Source organism: Thunnus albacares, chromosome 13 (genome assembly GCF_914725855.1).
Source record: "Thunnus albacares chromosome 13, fThuAlb1.1, whole genome shotgun sequence".
Classification (NCBI taxonomy): Eukaryota; Metazoa; Chordata; class Actinopteri; order Scombriformes; family Scombridae; genus Thunnus; species Thunnus albacares.
This window is the reverse complement of record NC_058118.1, coordinates 27,688,353-27,711,331: the sequence shown is the minus strand read 5'-3', so window position 1 is coordinate 27,711,331 and position 22,979 is coordinate 27,688,353. Positions and strand designations below refer to the sequence as shown.

The following is a 22,979-nucleotide window of genomic DNA, read 5'->3' as shown; positions in this document are numbered from 1 at the left end:
CTGCAAAATCAAGGTCATCCAGCTGCTTTCACAGTGTCCACTGGATCCCATTTTTCCTCCCTTCCGTAGTTTCCCTCATTATCTGGTCAATTGCCAGGAGGAACAGGAATGGAGAAAGGAGACATCTCTGTTTTACACCTGTCCTGACCTTGAAGCTCCGGGAGAGTTGGCCTGCATGATGTTCCTTCATATGATGCTTTGATGAGGTTTGTGATTTTAGTGAGAATCCTATAGTAGTCCATAAGGCGCCATAGTGATGTCCTGTCTAAACTGTCAAATGCTTTTTCAAAGTCAATGAAGTCTATGTTGATGATGATGCGTAATGTTGCCATGTGGTCTGTGCATGAACGATCTTTCCTGAATCCTGCTTGTTGGTCCTGGAGCCTCTTGTCCACAGCTTCATGGAGACAGTTGAGAATGACCCAGTTTAAGATTTTGCTGGGTACAGAAAGTAGGGTGATCCCTCGATAATTGTTGCACTTGCTGCGGTCACCATTCTTTGGTAGTTTCACAATGTGCCCCTCTGCCCATTCTGATGGTGTCCTTTCCTCTTCCCAAATTCTCCCAAAGAGACCGTAGAGCATGTCTGTTGACAGGGTGGCATCTATTTTCAGGGCTTCAGGTGGGATATTGTCAGGTCCAGCAGCTTTGCCAGATTTTAGTTGATTGATTGCTGCCCTGATTTCCACTTTTGTTGGTCTGTCACACTTGATTTGTAGGGGTATCGTGGCCTTGAGGATATATGGTTGGTCTGTCGACGCTGGCCTCTTCAGGACGTCTTCAAAATGTTCTGCCCATCTGTCAAGCTGTGCCTCCTGAGTTGAGATCAATTGGCCGCTTTTGTCTAAAATTGGTTTATTGGTATGTGAATATGTCCCAGACAGTTTCCTTGTGATGTTGTATACTTCCTTCATGTTCCTTTGAGTTGCTGCCTGTTCTGCTTCCTTGGCTAGTCTCTCCACCTGTGATCTCTTGTCTCTCCTGATGTTCTTACGCACTTCTTTGTGGCATCTGTTGTACTCCTTTTGGGCAGATGCCTTTTCAGATCTTGTTCTTGAAGTGCTCACTTTTTGTTTGAGCTCTCTCCTCTGTTGAATTGTTTTGAGGGTTTCTGGTGTTATCCATTCTTTGTGCTTTCAGGTCTTCTTCCCTAGGGCTTCCTCACAGGTTGAGCTCCAAGCTGCTTTTAGGTGTTCCCACTCTTCGTTTATAGTCCATCCCTCCATCCTCCTCTGATGTAGCTCTTTATTTTCTCTTGAGAGGACCTCTTTGAGGTTCTTTGCCACTTGAGCATTGGTGAGGTACTCTGTGTGGTATTTTGTCCTCTGATTTTGGGCTTGATGGTGTCTCTTCAGCCTTAGCCTGAATTACCCTACAAGGAGGTGGTGGTCTGAGGCTGCGTCTGCTCCTCTTCTTGATCTGACATCTTCCATGGACCTTCTAAACTTTTTGCAGATACAGATATGGTCAATTTGGTTTTCTGTGACATGGTCTGGTGACACCCAAGTTGTTTTGTGGATTGTTTTATGGGGGAATACACTTCCTCCAGTCACTAGGTTATTGTTAGCACAGGTCTCCGCAAACATCTCTCTATTTTCATTCATGTCTCCCACTCCATGTTTCCCCATCACCACCTCATATCCATCATTTTGACCTCCAATCTTGGCGTTGAAGTCCCCCATCAGGATAGTGAGGTCTCTGGCTCCATTACTTCCAAGTAGGTGGTTCAAGCTATCATAGTTCCTGGCCTTGACCTCTTCGCCTGCATCATTGGTGGGTGCGTAGCACTGAATAACGTGGGCTTCACGGGTTGCGGAGATGAGGCGAGAGCTGATGGGTTTCCATGCAGTCATGGCCTTTCTAGCGTTCGTCGTCATCATGATGGCTACTCCCTCTGTATGGTGGGCTCCTTTCTATACTTTCTTAATATGCTTTAGCTGCTCAGTATCATAGAGTAGCTATTTATTATCTCTCCACAGCAGCATTGGTGAAGTTCCTTTCAACAAAATAAAAAAAAAAGGAACAAGTCTCCACCAGGTCCTGATAATGATGAATGTGAGTTCATCGCTTCTTAATGATACTGATGACATATGCCAGATCATCTATAAATCATCATGTTCCTCCTTATTTTTTCATATCAGCTCCATCAACTTACATCTTTCTGTTGACATTAGTGTGAAAATGTTTAGGCCAGATGTGGATGAGCACTGATCTCATAATGTAGGGTTTGATCCCAAAGAGAAAGAACTTTTTAAAGAGTGAGTTTTTAATTCATTTGCAGTTATTTATTTTTTATATATAAATGATAGATAGATAGATAGATAGATAGATAGATAGCTAGATAGATAGATAGATAGATAGATAGATAGATAGATAGATAGATAGATGGATAGATAGATAGATAGATTATATCCATATGTGTGTGTGTACTATTTTTACTTTATACTTTTAAGTTGGATCACAGCTTGATAACTCCCTCTACTTCCTGCTCTCAAACACAACAAGCTCCACTCTGTCCACAAGTTTCCTTGTTCTCACAGAGGATGGGTGTAACCAACATGTGGTGAAGTGCAGGAAGCTGTCAGCCTCCATTCACTCCAGAGACACATGATGTTTAGATCAGAGCTCAAACTAGTTTCATTTCGAAGAAAGTGAAAGTCAGACAGTCATTGACACTGAGAGCTGAAATGGCGCAGCAAGGAGTTCAGCTGGACCGGGAAGCTTTCTCTTGTACGATCTGTCTGGATCTACTGAAGGATCCGGTGACTATTCACTGTGGACACAGTTACTGCATGAGCTGTATTAAAGGCTTCTGGGATGAAGAGGATGAGAAGAAAATCCACAGCTGCCCTCAGTGCAGACAGACCTTCACACCGAGGCCTGTCCTGGTGGAAAACACCGTGTTAGCAGCTTTAGTGGAGCAGCTGAAGAAGACTGGACTCCAAGCTTCTCCTGCTGATCACTGCTATGCTGGACCTGACGATGTGGCCTGTGATGTCTGTACTGGGAGGAAGCTGAAAGCCTTCAAATCCTGTCTGCTGTGTCTGGCCTCTTACTGTGAGAAACACCTCCAGCCTCACTATGATGTCGGTCCATTAAAGAAACACAAGCTAGTCGACCCCTCCAAGACGCTGCAGGAGAACATCTGCTCTCGTCATGATGAGGTGATGAAGATTTTCTGTCGTACTGATCAGCAGAGTATCTGTTATCTCTGCTCTGTGGATGAACATAAAGGCCACGACACAATCTCAGCTGCAGCAGAAAGGACTGAGAGGCAAAGAGAGCTCGAGGTCAGTCGACAGAAAATCCAGCAGAGAATCCAGGACAGAGAGAAAGATGTGAAGCTGCTTCAACAGGAAGTAGAAGCTGTCAATCGCTCTGCTGATAAAGCAGTGGAGGACAGTGAGAAGATCTTCACTGAGCTTATCCGTCTCATCCAGAAAAGAAGCTCTGATGTGAAGCAGCAGATCAGATCCCAGCAGGAAACTGAAGTGAGTCGAGTCAAAGAGCTTCAGGAGAAGCTGGAGCAGGAGATCACTGAGCTGAAGAGGAAAGATGCTGAACTGAAGCAACTCTCACACACAGAGGATCACAACCAGTTTCTACACAACTACCCCTCACTGTCACAACTCAGTCAACCTACAGACTCATCCAGCATCAATATCCGTCCTCTGAAGTACTTTGAGGATGTGACAGCAGCTGTGTCAGAGCTCAGAGATCAACTACAGGACATCCTGAAGGAGAAATGGACAAACATCTCACTGACAGTGACTGAAGTGGACGTTTTACTGTCACAACCAGAACCCAAGACCAGAGCTGGATTCTTAAAATATGCAAATGAAATCACACTGGATCCAAACACTGCACACATAAATCTGTTATTATCTGAGGGGAACAGAAAAGCAACATTCATGAGTCAACAACAGTCTTATTCTAGTCACCCAGACAGATTCACTGGATGTTGGCAGGTCCTGAGTAGAGAGAGTCTGACTGGACGTTGTTACTGGGAGGTGGAGTGGAGCGGGAGGAGAGTTTATGTAGCAGTCGCATACAAGAACATCAGCAGAGCATGGAATGGATTTGGACGAAATGACAAATCTTGGGCGTTAGATTGTGACAGTAAAAGTTATAAGTTTTGGTTCAACAACATCTCAACTCCCGTCTCAGGTCCTCGGTCCTCCAGAGTAGGAGTGTACCTGTATCACAGAGCAGGTATTCTGTCCTTCTACAGAGTCTCTGAAACCATGACTCTCCTCCACAGAGTCCAGACCACATTCACTCAGCCTCTCTATGCTGGAGTTTGGTTTTGTGATTATGGAGACACAGCTGAGTTCTGTAAACTCAAATAGACAGAAACCATTTCAGACTTCATGTGTCAGATTCTGTGTTGAATTTCTTCATTTTCTTTGTCTCCAGTGTTTCTGAACTGCACAGATCAGCTGTCAATCAAACTGGGATTATCAACACTTTTTTGTTATACTTTCTTTAAATGTCACTTTTTCCTGTGTGTTTTCATCCATGGAGACTATCACTGCTCATGATGATGTTTTAACTTTTACTGGCATTTCTTCAGATGAAAATTTAAACTTCTCTTTGTTCTAAATCTTAGTTTAATGTTTGTATTGATGTATTTGTGTGTTGTTGTTTCTCCTCCACTGAGAAAACACCAGACCTTCCTTTATCATAGATATTTTGTTCTCACCACTTTGTACATTTTTATAAAGAAATATACAATAAAACTGTAATTATCCTGATAATAATCAATAAGGAGATCATTTATTATTTTCTTGTACATAGCTGACATTCTGGGTTAAACAAAGTGATTGTGTAGATGAAGTGAATCTGAACATGAAATCATTGAACAAGAGTCATTTAACAGACTTTACTGATTAGATGTGTGAACAAACTGAAGGTTTATATAATGAATAAAGTTCTTTTTCTCAACAATGAACAAAGTATTTTCTTTTGTCTTCATTTCAGGATCTTATTAAAAGCTTCTGGAGAAAATGTGAAACTAATGAGAGTTTATTTGAGGCACTTTTCCTCCTGAGTTTATATACTGACTTTGCTTTCTTAGACATTAGACATACAATATTTCCCTCTGAAATGTAGTGGAGTGGAAGTATAAAGTAAAATGTGTTAAATGTGAATATTTTATGGTTTCGTTCATCCTCTATGATATTAACTGAATATTTTTGGGTTGTGGACTGTTGGACGGGACAAAACAAGACATTTTAAGTTGCATCTTGGGCTTTGAGAGACACCAGTCGTCATTTTTCATGATTTTCTGACTAAATGATTGACAAAAATAATAGACAGATTAATCGATAATGAATATTATGATTAGCTACAGCTCTAAATATATTGATCAACAACTACAACTCTTCCTGTGGGCACCCATACATGGAGGCTGGTGTATAAACTGATAACGGACAATGAACTTACTTTACTTACTTAGGCCCTTTGCTCTGTTTGTTTGGTTGTCCTCCATGTTTCAGATCCATACAGCAACACCTGCTTGACGTTGGTGTTTCTCAGTTTGGTGTTTGTTGAGATGTTTTTGAGCTCCAGATCTTTCTGAGCATGTTAAACACCACCCTTGCCTTGTTAATCCGGCTTTTTATATCAGCCTCTGTCCCTCCGGTGATGTCCACAACACTGCCCAAGTATGGCCAGCAGGGAGTCCAGGCTATTGGCTACCTCTTCCAGTCTATTGTTGTTCACGAGGATGGGGTTGCTGGATTTGGAATGGATCTTCATGATCTGTGTCTTAGCTCTATTGGGTGTTAGTCCAAGCTTTGATGCGGCTTTTGCGAGTCTGTCTGTCTTTTCTTGTATCTGGTTTTGTGTGTGTGAGAGCAGAGCTATGTCATCTGCAAAATCAAGGTCATCCAGCTGCTCTCACAGTGTCCACTGGTTCCCATTTTTCCTCCCTTCCGTAGTTTCCCTCATTATCTGGTCAATTGCCAGGAGGAACAGGAATGGAGAAAGGAGACATCTCTGTTTTACACCTGTCCTGACCTTGAAGCTCCGGGAGAGTTGGCCTGCATGATGTTCCTTCATATGATGCTTTGATGAGGTTTGTGATTTTAGTGAGAATCCTATAGTAGTCCATAAGGCGCCATAGTGATGTCCTGTCTAAACTGTCAAATGCTTTTTCAAAGTCAATGAAGTCTATGTTGATGATGATGCATAATGTTGCCATGTGGTCTGTGCATGAACGATCTTTCCTGAATCCTGCTTGTTGGTCCTGGAGCCTCTTGTCCACAGCTTCATGGAGACAGTTGAGAATGACCCAGTTTAAGATTTTGCTGGGTACAGAAAGTAGGGTGATCCCTCGATAATTGTTGCACTTGCTGCGGTCACCATTCTTTGGTAGTTTCACAATGTGCCCCTCTGCCCATTCTGATGGTGTCCTTTCCTCTTCCCAAATTCTCCCAAAGAGACCGTAGAGCATGTCTGTTGACAGGGTGGCATCTATTTTCAGGGCTTCAGGTGGGATATTGTCAGGTCCAGCAGCTTTGCCAGATTTTAGTTGATTGATTGCTGCCCTGATTTCCACTTTTGTTGGTCTGTCACACTTGATTTGTAGGGGTATCGTGGCCTTGAGGATATATGGTTGGTCTGTCGACGCTGGCCTCTTCAGGACGTCTTCAAAATGTTCTGCCCATCTGTCAAGCTGTGCCTCCTGAGTTGAGATCAATTGGCCGCTTTTGTCTAAAATTGGTTTATTGGTATGTGAATATGTCCCAGACAGTTTCCTTGTGATGTTGTATACTTCCTTCATGTTCCTTTGAGTTGCTGCCTGTTCTGCTTCCTTGGCTAGTCTCTCCACCTGTGATCTCTTGTCTCTCCTGATGTTCTTACGCACTTCTTTGTGGCATCTGTTGTACTCCTTTTGGGCAGATGCCTTTTCAGATCTTGTTCTTGAAGTGCTCACTTTTTGTTTGAGCTCTCTCCTCTGTTGAATTGTTTTGAGGGTTTCTGGTGTTATCCATTCTTTGTGCTTTCAGGTCTTCTTCCCTAGGGCCTCCTCACAGGTTGAGCTCCAAGCTGCTTTTAGGTGTTCCCACTCTTCGTTTATAGTCCATCCCTCCATCCTCCTCTGATGTAGCTCTTTATTTTCTCTTGAGAGGACCTCTTTGAGGTTCTTTGCCACTTGAGCATTGGTGAGGTACTCTGTGTGGTATTTTGTCCTCTGATTTTGGGCTTGATGGTGTCTCTTCAGCCTTAGCCTGAATTACCCTACAAGGAGGTGGTGGTCTGAGGCTGCGTCTGCTCCTCTTCTTGATCTGACATCTTCCATGGACCTTCTAAACTTTTTGCAGATACAGATATGGTCAATTTGGTTTTCTGCGACATGGTCTGGTGACACCCAAGTTGTTTTGTGGATTGTTTTATGGGGGAATACACTTCCTCCAGTCACTAGGTTATTGTTAGCACAGGTCTCCGCAAACATCTCTCTATTTTCATTCATGTCTCCCACTCCATGTTTCCCCATCACCACCTCATATCCATCATTTTGACCTCCAATCTTGGCGTTGAAGTCCCCCATCAGGATAGTGAGGTCTCTGGCTCCATTACTTCCAAGTAGGTGGTTCAAGCTATCATAATTCCTGGCCTTGACCTCTTCGCCTGCATCATTGGTGGGTGCGTAGCACTGAATAATGTGGGCTTCACTCTCCTGTTCTTAGTTTGGAAGGTTGCAGAGATGAGGCGAGAGCTGATGGGTTTCCATGCAGTCATGGCCTTTCTAGCTTTCGTCGTCATCATGATGGCTACTCCCTCTGTATGGTGGGCTCCTTTCTATACTTTCTTAATATGCTTTAGCTGCTCAGTATCATAGAGTAGCTATTTATTATCTCTCCACAGCAGCATTGGTGAAGTTCCTTTCAACAAAATAAAAAAAAAAGGAACAAGTCTCCACCAGGTCCTGATAATGATGAATGTGAGTTCATCGCTTCTTAATGATACTGATGACATATGCCAGATCATCTACAAATCATCATGTTCCTCCTTATTTTTTCGTATCAGCTCCATCAACTTACATCTCTCTGTTGACATTAGTGTGAAAATGTTTAGGCCAGATGTGGATGAGCACTGATCTCATAATGTAGGGTTTGATCCCAAAGAGAAAGAACTTTTTAAAGAGTGAGTTTTTAATTCATTTGCAGTTATTTATTTTTTATATATAAATGATAGATAGATAGATAGATAGATAGATAGATAGATAGATAGATAGATAGATAGATTATATCCATATGTGTGTGTGTTTGTGTGTGTGTACTATTTTTACTTTATACTTTTAAGTTGTTTACGTTTATCTTACTTCTTTAAACTATGTTTCTATTGTCTCTCTCAAATGGTTTCTCTTCCTGGAATGGATCACAGCTTGATAACTCCCTCTACTTCCTGCTCTCAAACACAACAAGCTCCACTCTGTCCAAATGTTTCCTTGTTCCCACAGAGGATGGGTGTAACCAACATGTGGTGAAGTGCAGGGAGCTGTCAGCCTCCATTCACACCAGAGACACATGCTGTTTAGATCAGAGCTCAAACTAGTTTCATTTCTAAGAAAGTGAAAGTCAGACAGTCATCGACACTGAGAGCTGAAATGGCGCAGCAAGGAGTTCAGCTGGACCGGGAAGCTTTCTCTTGTACTATCTGTCTGGATCTACTGAAGGATCCGGTGACTATTCACTGTGGACACAGTTACTGCATGAGCTGTATTAAAGGCTTCTGGGATGAAGAGGATGAGAAGAAAATCCACAGCTGCCCTCAGTGCAGACAAACCTTCACACCGAGGCCTGTCCTGGTGGAAAACACCGTGTTAGCAGCTTTAGTGGAGCAGCTGAAGAAGACTGGACTCCAAGCTGCTCCTGCTGATCACTGCTATGCTGGACCTGAAGATGTGGCCTGTGATGTCTGTACTGGGAGGAAGCTGAAAGCCTTCAAATCCTGTCTGCTGTGTCTGGCCTCTTACTGTGACAACAAAGTTCAGTGTTCATGTTTAGAGCAGAAGAACGTTTTTCAGTGAGTCTCTGAACTTTCAACTTTCTTCACTAATTGTCAGAGAAATGAGCAGAGTTTTTATTATTTTTTGTGGACTTAGTGTCTTTCTTTTAAAACAGGCTTAAAAAAAACTGGAAAACTAATAAAATCAAAGTGTCTGTATGTAACTGTTTAACTTTGACACATATATTCGAATTTGTCAAGTTTTCCTGTAAACTTACCTACTGGCTGAGACAGCATTCGGCCATGAGGTGCAGTGTACAATTAAGACTTTTCTCCAACTGTGTTTCCTTCTGACCAGAACAAATCCCTTTAGTACATTTGGAATTATTTCAACACGGGTTAAGAAATAAAATTGCTGATTTAGTCGCTGTTATTGTTGTGAGTAGTGCCCTGAATATTTTCATTTATATCACTTAAAAAATGTCTGAGATGGAAACATGTTAGTAACAATATTATCAAAAACATTATTTCCTATGAAATGTAATTCATAGTGAACATGAATTAATGCACTAATCTTTCTTCACAGTTCTGCACCAAAACAGAATAATGGAACAATAACAAAAACCATCAGGAAACTAATTTAGTTTTGTTCTGTTAACTTTGTTAAATAGTTGTGAATAGTGCAGAGAGCACACTGGCATCTGTGCAGGTAAGGACAACAGCACAGGCCACACCAAACCCCGTACTAATGACTGCACTAAAGTGACTAAACTTAATCAATAATAAATATTATGATTAGTTGAAGCTCTAAATATATTGATCAACAACTATGAGTCTTCCTGTGGGCACCCATACGTGGAGGCTGGTGTATAAACTGATAATGGACAATGAAACACAGCTGTAAAGATATAAAATATGTCTTCATAGGAGAAGTTACAATTGTTGACAAATACTGTACATTAATAAACACTTAAAATGTCCTTATCTACTTACAACTACATTATAGTGTTTTATAAACCACTTATTAAATGTTTATATACTGATTATAAATGTTAAATAAGGGAACTTAAAGTGATTTTCTTTTCAACCTGCGTTAGTACATTTTTTTGACCACTTGGGGGCAGCAGAACACACTGTAAACATCACTGGCAGAATACAGTATTATCACCTTATACAGTTGATGTGGTGGACATGTTACCAAACAGTTGCCTATTTACTCTTCCAGCAGACAAGAGACAACATTAGCATTAATTTGCAGCCATTTTTCTGTCCTCTTGACAAATGTAAATCCACATTCACTCTCTTTTTAGGTCTGTTTTGGTCTGGCAACGACTCCTGAGTAAAAGATGTGTGACTGTAGCTGCTGAATGTTGCTGCTGTGGCTGGAAGCAACGTTGTTAAGAACCAAAACAGTAACTTTGTGGACTTTAACACTGAAACAATGAGCTGAAAGAAGCTGAAACACTCAGAAGAGCTGAAGGGGACTGCAGAGTCAGCTTATAATTCTCTGTGTGTTTGTTACTTCAACCTCCTTCACATTACACATGGTCATTTTATCCATTAATATACAGATATTGATTAGAGCAGCTTTAAATATACAAATAAGCCCTTTCACATGAGGATTTCATCATGTTGGTTTCATCTTTGAGGAAAGCCCCCCAGTCACTTTCCTGTTTAAGAAACAAAGGCAGCCCTCAGTGGGTTATATAGACTTGGTTTCATAGATTCTGTGGCAGCTGGACAAGAAGCTGAGATTATACTCTAGTATTTACCCTGTAGATATAACCCAAACACAACGATTCTGGATGATCCACTGTTATATTGTGAGTGTTGCAGCAGGTTTACAGCTTATATTCTAAACAAAACTTTATATTTCTAGGAGACTGTGGGATTCACGCTTTTGTATTCATCACAGTTTTCTTCTCTTTTTCTCTTTATTTCTAAAAAAAAGCCACTTTGATTTAATGGTTGACCTCTCTTGTTTCTGTTTATGTGTTTGGGTTGAGAAGTAACATTGAGGAAGTTATAAATAAGACTTCCAACATGTCTCACATTTGAACTGGATGTCGTCACATTAAAGTTTACCTCTCACACCTCACATATGTTAATGTAATATGGTTTGTGATGTGTTCAGATACAAACATGTGATATTTAATAAGCTACACACTTTATGAAAAGCTCTTTGAGACGTGCATGTAATGTGAGCTGTATGAATAAACTTGACTCAGTGTTTTACAGCTAAGTTAACTTGAGACTAACTCTATGCACCATCCTATCATTGATCCTGTCACTGCAAATGTGTGTGATGTAACACAGCAAGAGTAAAAATAACATAAAAACTGTTTCTGCTTCAGTGAAACAGAAATCTGACATTTGAGATGATTTACTCGAGTTCTTATTTGAGTAAAGTTTTTCTACCTTTATTGATAACAGGCTGGTGTAGATATTATGATGGTTAATTGTGTATCACGATTTATGTTTCAGGAAAACACATAACTGAACTAAATTAATATCCACACCAGGTTTACACGTTCATATTTCATTGTGCATCATCTTCATGTCGGCTGTGTAAAATGAGGATGAATTATCCATCTGGGAGTGAAAAAAAGAAAGAGAATAAAGAGGAAGAAGAGAAAAGAAAGCAGGACAGTAAAAACTGAAGCAGATAATGAAGAATGATGATTAATGATGAATTAATAAATTAAGCCAAAATAATTAGATAGCAAAGATACATGATGTCATGTAACATGTAGCCTGACTAACATTTGTTTTAGGAGTTGACAAGAACTTGACTAATCATATCTAGCAAGACAGAAGTTGTTTTTTCCTTTTTTATTTTGTTTTGTATTTTTTGCCAGCAGTAATCCTAACTGGTTTGTGTGATTTACAATCATTTGTTTGGTTCAGTTTGATAAAGTGTCCCTTTAGCTGTCAGCCAGCTTTACCCCCAAATCTAAACTTATTTACCTTCAGATTATATGAGACTGATTAAAATCTAATGTAAACTAAATAAATATTTTTATTTTGGTAATGTTTGTGAAACCAGCTGTGAAACTGATTAAAGTTGAGTAAATCAGAGTAAATAAAAAGACAATGATGAGATAATACAAATGAATAAGGCCATAAGGAAAATTTAAAAGATTAATCTCAGGAATTCATATGAACTTATTCTGAATATACTTTGTTGATATGCTGTTAATAAAGGTTAAACACACAGTATCTCTCTCAAACGGCTTCTCTTCCTGAAATGAATCGCAGCTTGATAACTCCTCCCTCTTCTTCCTGCTCTCAAACACAACAAGCTTCACTCTGTCACACATGTCCTTGTTCCCTCCCCTTTAGATCTACAGTTTGAAGATGGGTGTAACCAACATGTGGTGAAGTGCAGGGAGCTGTCAGCCTCCATTCACTCCAGAGACACATGATGTTTAGATCAGAGCTCAAACTAGTTTCATTTCTAAGAAAGTGAAAGTCAGACAGTCATTGACACTGAGAGCTGAAATGGCGCAGCAAGGAGTTCAGCTGGACCGGGAAGCTTTCTCTTGTTCTATCTGTCTGGATCTACTGAAGGATCCGGTGGCTATTCCCTGTGGACACAGTTACTGCATGAGCTGTATTAAAGGCTTCTGGGATGAAGAGGATGAGAAGAAAATCTACAGCTGCCCTCAGTGCAGACAGACCTTCACACCGAGGCCTGTCCTGGTGAAAAACACCATGTTAGCACTTTTAGTGGAGCAGCTGAAGAAGACTGGACTCCAAGCTGCTCCTGCTGATCACTGCTATGCTGGACCTGAAGATGTGGCCTGTGATTTCTGCACTGGGAGGAAGCTGAAAGCCTTCAAATCCTGTCTGAATTGTCCGGCCTCTTACTGTGAGAAACACCTCCAGCCTCACTATGATGTCGCTCCATTAAAGAAACACAAGCTGGTCGACCCCTCCAAGACGCTGCAGGAGAACATCTGCTCTCGTCATGACGAGGTGATGAAGATTTTCTGTCGTACTGATCAGCAGAGTATCTGTTCTCTCTGCTCTGTGGATGAACATAAAGGCCACGACACAGTCTCAGCTGCAGCAGAAAGGACTGAGAGGCAGAGAGAGCTCGAGGTGAGTCGACAGAAAATCCAGCAGAGAATCCAGGACAGAGAGAAAGATGTGAAGCTGCTTCAACAGGAAGTGGAGGCCGTCAATCGCTCTGCTGATAAAGCAGTGGAGGACAGTGAGAAGGTCTTCACTGAGCTGATCCGTCTCATCCAGAAAAGAAGCTCTGATGTGAAGCAGCAGATCAGATCCCAGCAGGAAACTGAAGTGAGTCGAGTCAAAGAGCTTCAGGAGAAGCTGGAGCAGGAGATCACTGAGCTGAAGAGGAAAGACGCTGAACTGAAGCAGCTCTCACACACAGAGGATCACACCCAGTTTCTACACAACTACCCCTCACTGTCACAACTCAGTGCATCTACAGACTCATCCAGCATCAATATCCGTCCTCTGAAGTACTTTGAGGATGTGACAGCAGCTGTGTCAGAGCTCAGAGATCAACTACAGGACATCCTGAAGGAGAAATGGACAAACATCTCACTGACAGTGACTGAAGTGGACGTTTTACTGTCACAACCAGAACCCAAGACCAGAGCTGGATTCTTAAAACATTCAAATGAAATCACACTGGATCCAAACACTGCACACATAAATCTGTTATTATCTGAGGGGAACAGAAAAGCAACAGTCATGAGGAAAGAACAGTCTTATTCTAGTCACCCAGACAGATTCACTAGATGTTGGCAGGTCCTGAGTAGAGAGAGTCTGACTGGACGTTGTTACTGGGAGGTGGAGTGGAGCGGGAGGATAGTTTATGTAGCAGTCGCATACAAGAACATCAGCAGAGCAGGGGATGAAAGTCACTTTGGACACAATGACAAATCTTGGGCGTTAGATTGTTCCACTAACAGTTATCAGTTTTGGTTCAACAACATCAGAACTCCCGTCTCAGGTCCTCGGTCCTCCAGAGTAGGAGTGTACCTGGATCACAGAGCAGGTATTCTGTCCTTCTACAGCGTCTCTGAAACCATGACTCTCCTCCACAGAGTCCAGACCACATTCACTCAGCCTCTCTATGCTGGAGTTTGGTTTTATTATTATGGAGACACAGCTGAGTTCTGTAAACTCAAATAGACAGAAACCATTTCAGACTTCATGTGTCAGATTCTGTGTTGAATTTCTTCATTTTCTTTGTCTCCAGTGTTTCTGAACTGCAGAGATCAGCTGTCAATCAAACTGGGATTATCAACACTTTTTTGTTATAATTTCTTTAAATGTCACTTTTTCCTGTGTGTTTTCATCCATGGAGACTATCACTGCTCATGATGATGTTTTAACTTTTACTGACATTTCTTCAGATGAAAATTTAAACTTCTCTTTGTTCTAAATCTTAGTTTAATGTTTGTATTGATGTATTTGTGTGTTGTTGTTTCTCCTCCACTGAGAAAACACCAGACCTTCCTTTATCATAGATATTTTGTTCTCACCACTTTGTACATTTTTATAAAGAAATGTACAATAAAACTGTAATTATTATGAATCTGAACATGAAATCACTGAACAAGAGTCATTTAACAGACTTTACTGATTAGATGTGTGAACAAACTGAAGGTTTATATCATGAATAAAGTTCTTTTTCTCAACAATGAAGAAAGTATTTTCTTTTGTCTTCATTTCAGGATCTTATTAAAAGCTTCTGGAGAAAATGTGAAACTAATGAGAGTTTATTTGAGGCACTTTTCCTCCTGAGTTTATATACTGACTTTGCTTTCTTAGACATTAGACATACAATATTTCCCTCTGAAATGTAGTGGAGTGGAAGTATAAAGTAAAATGTGTTAAATGTGAATATTTTATGGTTTTGTTCATCCTCTATGATATTAACTGAATATTTTTGGGTTGTGGACTGTTGGACGTGACAAAACAAGACATTTTAAGTTGCATCTTGGGCTTTGAGAGACACCAGTCGTCATTTTTCATGATTTTCTGACTAAATGATTGACAAAAATAATAGACAGATTAATCGATAATGAATATTATGATTAGCTACAGCTCTAAATATATTGATCAACAACTACAACTCTTCCTGTGGGCACCCATACGTGGAGGCTGGTGTATAAACTGATAACGGACAATGAACTTACTTTACTTACTTAGGCCCTTTGCTCTGTTTGTTTGGTTGTCCTCCATGTTTCAGATCCATACAGCAACACCTGCTTGACGTTGGTGTTTCTCAGTTTGGTGTTTGTTGAGATGTTTTTGAGCTCCAGATCTTTCTGAGCATGTTAAACACCACCCTTGCCTTGTTAATCCGGCTTTTTATATCAGCCTCTGTCCCTCCGGTGATGTCCACAACACTGCCCAAGTATGGCCAGCAGGGAGTCCAGGCTATTGGCTACCTCTTCCAGTCTATTGTTGTTCACGAGGATGGGGTTGCTGGATTTGGAATGGATCTTCATGATCTGTGTCTTAGCTCTATTGGGTGTCAGTCCAAGCTTTGATGCGGCTTTTGCGAGTCTGTCTGTCTTTTCTTGTATCTGGTTTTGTGTGTGTGAGAGCAGAGCTATGTCATCTGCAAAATCAAGGACATCCAGCTGCTCTCACAGTGTCCACTGGATCCCATTTTTCCTCCCTTCCGTAGTTTCCCTCATTATCTGGTCAATTGCCAGGAGGAACAGGAATGGAGAAAGGAGACATCTCTGTTTTACACCTGTCCTGACCTTGAAGCTCCGGGAGAGTTGGCCTGCATGATGTTCCTTCATATGATGCTTTGATGAGGTTTGTGATTTTAGTGAGAATCCTATAGTAGTCCATAAGGCGCCATAGTGATGTCCTGTCTAAACTGTCAAATGCTTTTTCAAAGTCAATGAAGTCTATGTTGATGATGATGCGTAATGTTGCCATGTGGTCTGTGCATGAACGATCTTTCCTGAATCCTGCTTGTTGGTCCTGGAGCCTCTTGTCCACAGCTTCATGGAGACAGTTGAGAATGACCCAGTTTAAGATTTTGCTGGGTACAGAAAGTAGGGTGATCCCTCGATAATTGTTGCACTTGCTGCGGTCACCATTCTTTGGTAGTTTCACAATGTGCCCCTCTGCCCATTCTGATGGTGTCCTTTCCTCTTCCCAAATTCTCCCAAAGAGACCGTAGAGCATGTCTGTTGACAGGGTGGCATCTATTTTCAGGGCTTCAGGTGGGATATTGTCAGGTCCAGCAGCTTTGCCAGATTTTAGTTGATTGATTGCTGCCCTGATTTCCACTTTTGTTGGTCTGTCACACTTGATTTGTAGGGGTATCGTGGCCTTGAGGATATATGGTTGGTCTGTCGACGCTGGCCTCTTCAGGACGTCTTCAAAATGTTCTGCCCATCTGTCAAGCTGTGCCTCCTGAGTTGAGATCAATTGGCCGCTTTTGTCTAAAATTGGTTTATTGGTATGTGAATATGTCCCAGACAGTTTCCTTGTGATGTTGTATACTTCCTTCATGTTCCTTTGAGTTGCTGCCTGTTCTGCTTCCTTGGCTAGTCTCTCCACCTGTGATCTCTTGTCTCTCCTGATGTTCTTACGCACTTCTTTGTGGCATCTGTTGTACTCCTTTTGGGCAGATGCCTTTTCAGATCTTGTTCTTGAAGTGCTCACTTTTTGTTTGAGCTCTCTCCTCTGTTGAATTGTTTTGAGGGTTTCTGGTGTTATCCATTCTTTGTGCTTTCAGGTCTTCTTCCCTAGGGCCTCCTCACAGGTTGAGCTCCAAGCTGCTTTTAGGTGTTCCCACTCTTCGTTTATAGTCCATCCCTCCATCCTCCTCTGATGTAGCTCTTTATTTTCTCTTGAGAGGACCTCTTTGAGGTTCTTTGCCACTTGAGCATTGGTGAGGTACTCTGTGTGGTATTTTGTCCTCTGATTTTGGGCTTGATGGTGTCTCTTCAGCCTTAGCCTGAATTACCCTACAAGGAGGTGGTGGTCTGAGGCTGCGTCTGCTCCTCTTCTTGATCTGACATCTTCAATGGACCTTCTAAACTTTTTGCAGATACAGATATGGTCAATTTGGTTTTCTGTGACATGGTCTGGTGACACCCAAGTTGTTTTGTGGATTGTTTTATGGGGGAATACACTTCCTCCAGTCACTAGGTTATTGTTAGCACAGGTCTCCGCAAACATCTCTCTATTTTCATTCATGTCTCCCACTCCATGTTTCCCCATCACCACCTCATATCCATCATTTTGACCTCCAATCTTGGCGTTGAAGTCCCCCATCAGGATAGTGAGGTCTCTGGCTCCATTACTTCCAAGTAGGTGGTTCAAGCTATCATAGTTCCTGGCCTTGACCTCTTCGCCTGCATCATTGGTGGGTGCGTAGCACTGAATAACGTGGGCTTCACGGGTTGCGGAGATGAGGCGAGAGCTGATGGGTTTCCATGCAGTCATGGCCTTTCTAGCGTTCGTCGTCATCATGATGGCTACTCCCTCTGTATGGTGGGCTCCTTTCTATACTTTCTTAATATGCTTTAGCTGCTCAGTATCATAGAGTAGCTATTTATTATCTCTCCACAGCAGCATTGGTGAAGTTCCTTTCAACAAAATAAAAAAAAAAGGAACAAGTCTCCACCAGGTCCTGATAATGATGAATGTGAGTTCATCGCTTCTTAATGATACTGATGACATATGCCAGATCATCTATAAATCATCATGTTCCTCCTTATTTTTTCGTATCAGCTCCATCAACTTACATCTTTCTGTTGACATTAGTGTGAAAATGTTTAGGCCAGATGTGGATGAGCACTGATCTCATAATGTAGGGTTTGATCCCAAAGAGAAAGAACTTTTTAAAGAGTGAGTTTTTAATTCATTTGCAGTTATTTATTTTTTATATATAAATGATAGATAGATAGATAGATAGATAGATAGATAGATAGATAGATAGATGGATAGATAGATTATATCCATATGTGTGTGTGTACTATTTTTACTTTATACTTTTAAGTTGGATCACAGCTTGATAACTCCCTCTACTTCCTGCTCTCAAACACAACAAGCTCCACTCTGTCCACAAGTTTCCTTGTTCTCACAGAGGATGGGTGTAACCAACATGTGGTGAAGTGCAGGAAGCTGTCAGCCTCCATTCACTCCAGAGACACATGATGTTTAGATCAGAGCTCAAACTAGTTTCATTTCTAAGAAAGTGAGAGTCAGACAGTCATTGACACTGAGAGCTGAAATGGCGCAGCAAGGAGTTCAGCTGGACCGGGAAGCTTTCTCTTGTACGATCTGTCTGGATCTACTGAAGGATCCGGTGACTATTCACTGTGGACACAGTTACTGCATGAGCTGTATTAAAGGCTTCTGGGATGAAGAGGATGAGAAGAAAATCCACAGCTGCCCTCAGTGCAGACAGACCTTCACACCGAGGCCTGTCCTGGTGGAAAACACCGTGTTAGCAGCTTTAGTGGAGCAGCTGAAGAAGACTGGACTCCAAGCTGCTCCTGCTGATCACTGCTATGCTGGACCTGACGATGTGGCCTGTGATGTCTGTACTGGGAGGAAGCTGAAAGCCTTCAAATCCTGTCTGCTGTGTCTGGCCTCTTACTGTGAGAAACACCTCCAGCCTCACTATGATGTCGGTCCATTAAAGAAACACAAGCTAGTCGACCCCTCCAAGACGCTGCAGGAGAACATCTGCTCTCGTCATGATGAGGTGATGAAGATTTTCTGTCGTACTGATCAGCAGAGTATCTGTTATCTCTGCTCTGTGGATGAACATAAAGGCCACGACACAGTCTCAGCTGCAGCAGAAAGGACTGAGAGGCAAAGAGAGCTCGAGGTCAGTCGACAGAAAATCCAGCAGAGAATCCAGGACAGAGAGAAAGATGTGAAGCTGCTTCAACAGGAAGTAGAGGCTGTCAATCGCTCTGCTGATAAAGCAGTGGAGGACAGTGAGAAGATCTTCACTGAGCTTATCCGTCTCATCCAGAAAAGAAGCTCTGATGTGAAGCAGCAGATCAGATCCCAGCAGGAAACTGAAGTGAGTCGAGTCAAAGAGCTTCAGGAGAAGCTGGAGCAGGAGATCACTGAGCTGAAGAGGAAAGACGCTGAACTGAAGCAGCTCTCACACACAGAGGATCACAACCAGTTTCTACACAACTACCCCTCACTGTCACAACTCAGTCAACCTACAGACTCATCCAGCATCAATATCCGTCCTCTGAAGTACTTTGAGGATGTGACAGCAGCTGTGTCAGAGCTCAGAGATCAACTACAGGACATCCTGAAGGAGAAATGGACAAACATCTCACTGACAGTGACTGAAGTGGACGTTTTACTGTCACAACCAGAACCCAAGACCAGAGCTGGATTCTTAAAATATGCAAATGAAATCACACTGGATCCAAACACTGCACACATAAATCTGTTATTATCTGAGGGGAACAGAAAAGCAACATTCATGAGTCAACAACAGTCTTATTCTAGTCACCCAGACAGATTCACTGGATGTTGGCAGGTCCTGAGTAGAGAGAGTCTGACTGGACGTTGTTACTGGGAGGTGGAGTGGAGCGGGAGGAGAGTTTATGTAGCAGTCGCATACAAGAATATCAGCAGAGCATGGAATGGATTTGGACGAAATGACAAATCTTGGGCGTTAGATTGTGACAGTAAAAGTTATAAGTTTTGGTTCAACAACATCTCAACTCCTGTCTCAGGTCCTCGGTCCTCCAGAGTAGGAGTGTACCTGGATCACAGAGCAGGTATTCTGTCCTTCTACAGCGTCTCTGAAACCATGACTCTCCTCCACAGAGTCCAGACCACATTCACTCAGCCTCTCTATGCTGGAGTTTGGTTTTATTATTTTGGAGACACAGCTGAGTTCTGTAAACTCAAATAGACAGAAACCATTTCAGACTTCATGTGTCAGATTCTGTGTTGAATTTCTTCATTTTCTTTGTCTCCAGTGTTTCTGAACTGCAGAGATCAGCTGTCAATCAAACTGGGATTATCAACACTTTTCTGTAATCATTTCTTTAAATGTCACTTTTTCCTGTGTGTTTTCATCCATGGAGACTATCACTGCTCATGATGATGTTTTAACTTTTACTGGCATTTCTTCAGATGAAAATTTAAACTTCTCTTTGTTCTAAATCTTAATTTAATGTTTGTATTGATGTATTTGTGTGTTGTTGTTTCTCCTCCACTGAGAAAACACCAGACCTTCCTTTATCATAGATATTTTGTTCTCACCACTTTGTACATTTTTATAAAGAAATATACAATAAAACTGTAATTATCCTGATAATAATAAATAAGGAGATCATTTATTATTTTCTTGTACATAGCTGACATTCTGGGTTACACAAAGTGATTGTGTAGATGAAGTGAATCTGAACATGAAATCATTGAACAAGAGTCATTTAACAGACTTTACTGATTAGATGTGTGAACAAACTGAAGGTTTATATAATGAATAAAGTTCTTTTTCTCAACAATGAAGAAAGTATTTTCTTTTGTCTTCATTTCAGGATCTTATTAAAAGCTTCTGGAGAAAATGTGAAACTAATGAGAGTTTATTTGAGGCACTTTTCCTCCTGAGTTTATATACTGACTTTGCTTTCTTAGACATTAGACATACAATATTTCCCTCTGAAATGTAGTGGAGTGGAAGTATAAAGTAAAATGTGTTAAATGTGAATATTTTATGGTTTCGTTCATCCTCTATGATATTAACTGAATATTTTTGGGTTGTGGACTGTTGGACGTGACAAAACAAGACATTTTAAGTTGCATCTTGGGCTTTGAGAGACACCAGTCGTCATTTTTCATGATTTTCTGACTAAATGATTCACAAAAATAATAGACAGATTTATCGATAATGAATATTATGATTAGCTACAGCTCTAAATATATTGATCAACAACTACAACTCTTCCTGTGGGCACCCATACGTGGAGGCTGGTGTATAAACTGATAACGGACAATGAACTTACTTTACTTACTTAGGCCCTTTGCTCTGTTTGTTTGGTTGTCCTCCATGTTTCAGATCCATACAGCAACACCTGCTTGACGTTGGTGTTTCTCAGTTTGGTGTTTGTTGAGATGTTTTTGAGCTCCAGATCTTTCTGAGCATGTTAAACACCACCCTTGCCTTGTTAATCCGGCTTTTTATATCAGCCTCTGTCCCTCCGGTGATGTCCACAACACTGCCCAAGTATGGCCAGCAGGGAGTCCAGGCTATTGGCTACCTCTTCCAGTCTATTGTTGTTCACGAGGATGGGGTTGCTGGATTTGGAATGGATCTTCATGATCTGTGTCTTAGCTCTATTGGGTGTCAGTCCAAGCTTTGATGCGGCTTTTGCGAGTCTGTCTGTCTTTTCTTGTATCTGGTTTTGTGTGTGTGAGAGCAGAGCTATGTCATCTGCAAAATCAAGGTCATCCAGCTGCTCTCACAGTGTCCACTGGATCCCATTTTTCCTCCCTTCCGTAGTTTCCCTCATTATCTGGTCAATTGCCAGGAGGAACAGGAATGGAGAAAGGAGACATCTCTGTTTTACACCTGTCCTGACCTTGAAGCTCCGGGAGAGTTGGCCTGCATGATGTTCCTTCATATGATGCTTTGATGAGGTTTGTGATTTTAGTGAGAATCCTATAGTAGTCCATAAGGCGCCATAGTGATGTCCTGTCTAAACTGTCAAATGCTTTTTCAAAGTCAATGAAGTCTATGTTGATGATGATGCGTAATGTTGCCATGTGGTCTGTGCATGAACGATCTTTCCTGAATCCTGCTTGTTGGTCCTGGAGCCTCTTGTCCACAGCTTCATGGAGACAGTTGAGAATGACCCAGTTTAAGATTTTGCTGGGTACAGAAAGTAGGGTGATCCCTCGATAATTGTTGCACTTGCTGCGGTCACCATTCTTTGGTAGTTTCACAATGTGCCCCTCTGCCCATTCTGATGGTGTCCTTTCCTCTTCCCAAATTCTCCCAAAGAGACCGTAGAGCATGTCTGTTGACAGGGTGGCATCTATTTTCAGGGCTTCAGGTGGGATATTGTCAGGTCCAGCAGCTTTGCCAGATTTTAGTTGATTGATTGCTGCCCTGATTTCCACTTTTGTTGGTCTGTCACACTTGATTTGTAGGGGTATCGTGGCCTTGAGGATATATGGTTGGTCTGTCGACGCTGGCCTCTTCAGGACGTCTTCAAAATGTTCTGCCCATCTGTCAAGTGGTGCCTCCTGAGTTGAGATCAATTGGCCGCTTTTGTCTAAAATTGGTTTATTGGTATGTGAATATGTCCCAGACAGTTTCCTTGTGATGTTGTATACTTCCTTCATGTTCCTTTGAATTGCTGCCTGTTCTGCTTCCTTGGCTAGTCTCTCCACCTGTGATCTCTTGTCTCTCCTGATGTTCTTACGCACTTCTTTGTGGCATCTGTTGTACTCTTTTTGGGCAGATGCCTTTCCGGATCTTGTTCTTGAAGTGCTCACTTTTTGTTTGAGCTCTCTCCTCTGTTGAATTGTTTTGAGGGTTTCTGGTGTTATCCATTCTTTGTGCTTTCAGGTCTTCTTCCCTAGGGCCTCCTCACAGGTTGAGCTCCAAGCTGCTTTTAGGTGTTCCCACTCTTCGTTTATAGTCCATCCCTCCATCCTCCTCTGATGTAGCTCTTTATTTTCTCTTGAGAGGACCTCTTTGAGGTTCTTTGCCACTTGAGCATTGGTGAGGTACTCTGTGTGGTATTTTGTCCTCTGATTTTGGGCTTGATGGTGTCTCTTCAGCCTTAGCCTGAATTACCCTACAAGGAGGTGGTGGTCTGAGGCTGCGTCTGCTCCTCTTCTTGATCTGACATCTTCCATGGACCTTCTAAACTTTTTGCAGATACAGATATGGTCAATTTGGTTTTCTGTGACATGGTCTGGTGACACCCAAGTTGTTTTGTGGATTGTTTTATGGGGGAATACACTTCCTCCAGTCACTAGGTTATTGTTAGCACAGGTCTCCGCAAACATCT

General features: G+C 41.8%; 4 protein-coding genes across 4 annotated transcripts; 3 read left to right on the top strand and 1 right to left on the bottom strand.

Annotated features, from left to right (window-relative positions):
• Positions 1-2,628: 2,628 nt before the first annotated feature.
• On the top strand, positions 2,629-4,349 carry LOC122995850 (tripartite motif-containing protein 16-like). Its single transcript, XM_044371232.1, has 2 exons — positions 2,629-3,153; positions 3,235-4,349. The coding sequence occupies exons 1-2, from the start codon at positions 2,688-2,690 to the stop codon at positions 4,347-4,349; spliced, it is 1,581 nt and encodes a 526-aa protein (XP_044227167.1). The 5' UTR covers positions 2,629-2,687.
• A 2,891-nt stretch (positions 4,350-7,240) lies between these two features.
• Positions 7,241-7,773, bottom strand: LOC122995820 (craniofacial development protein 2-like). Its single transcript, XM_044371190.1, is given in 2 exon segments — positions 7,241-7,672; positions 7,675-7,773. Coding segments are annotated over 2 exon segments (531 nt in total).
• A 4,518-nt stretch (positions 7,774-12,291) lies between these two features.
• LOC122996213 (tripartite motif-containing protein 16-like) lies at positions 12,292-14,124 on the top strand. Its single transcript, XM_044371821.1, has one exon. It carries the CDS (start codon positions 12,457-12,459, stop codon positions 14,122-14,124), a length of 1,668 nt encoding a protein of 555 aa, XP_044227756.1. The 5' UTR covers positions 12,292-12,456.
• A 4,067-nt stretch (positions 14,125-18,191) lies between these two features.
• Positions 18,192-19,867, top strand: LOC122996214 (tripartite motif-containing protein 16-like protein). Its single transcript, XM_044371822.1, has 2 exons — positions 18,192-18,671; positions 18,753-19,867. The coding sequence occupies exons 1-2, from the start codon at positions 18,206-18,208 to the stop codon at positions 19,865-19,867; spliced, it is 1,581 nt and encodes a 526-aa protein (XP_044227757.1). The 5' UTR covers positions 18,192-18,205.
• Positions 19,868-22,979: the final 3,112 nt, after the last annotated feature.

Bases quoted from the DNA above. Each gene is read 5' to 3' on its own strand.
- LOC122996214 (XM_044371822.1), top strand. From the start codon at position 18,206: ATGGCGCAGCAAGGAGTTCAGCTGGACCGGGAAGCTTTCTCTTGTACG. The intron at 18,672-18,752 runs GTCATGATGAGG...ATGAACATAAAG, and splicing joins GCAGGAGAACATCTGCTCTC to GCCACGACACAGTCTCAGCT.
- LOC122996213 (XM_044371821.1), top strand. From the start codon at position 12,457: ATGGCGCAGCAAGGAGTTCAGCTGGACCGGGAAGCTTTCTCTTGTTCT.
- LOC122995850 (XM_044371232.1), top strand. From the start codon at position 2,688: ATGGCGCAGCAAGGAGTTCAGCTGGACCGGGAAGCTTTCTCTTGTACG. The intron at 3,154-3,234 runs GTCATGATGAGG...ATGAACATAAAG, and splicing joins GCAGGAGAACATCTGCTCTC to GCCACGACACAATCTCAGCT.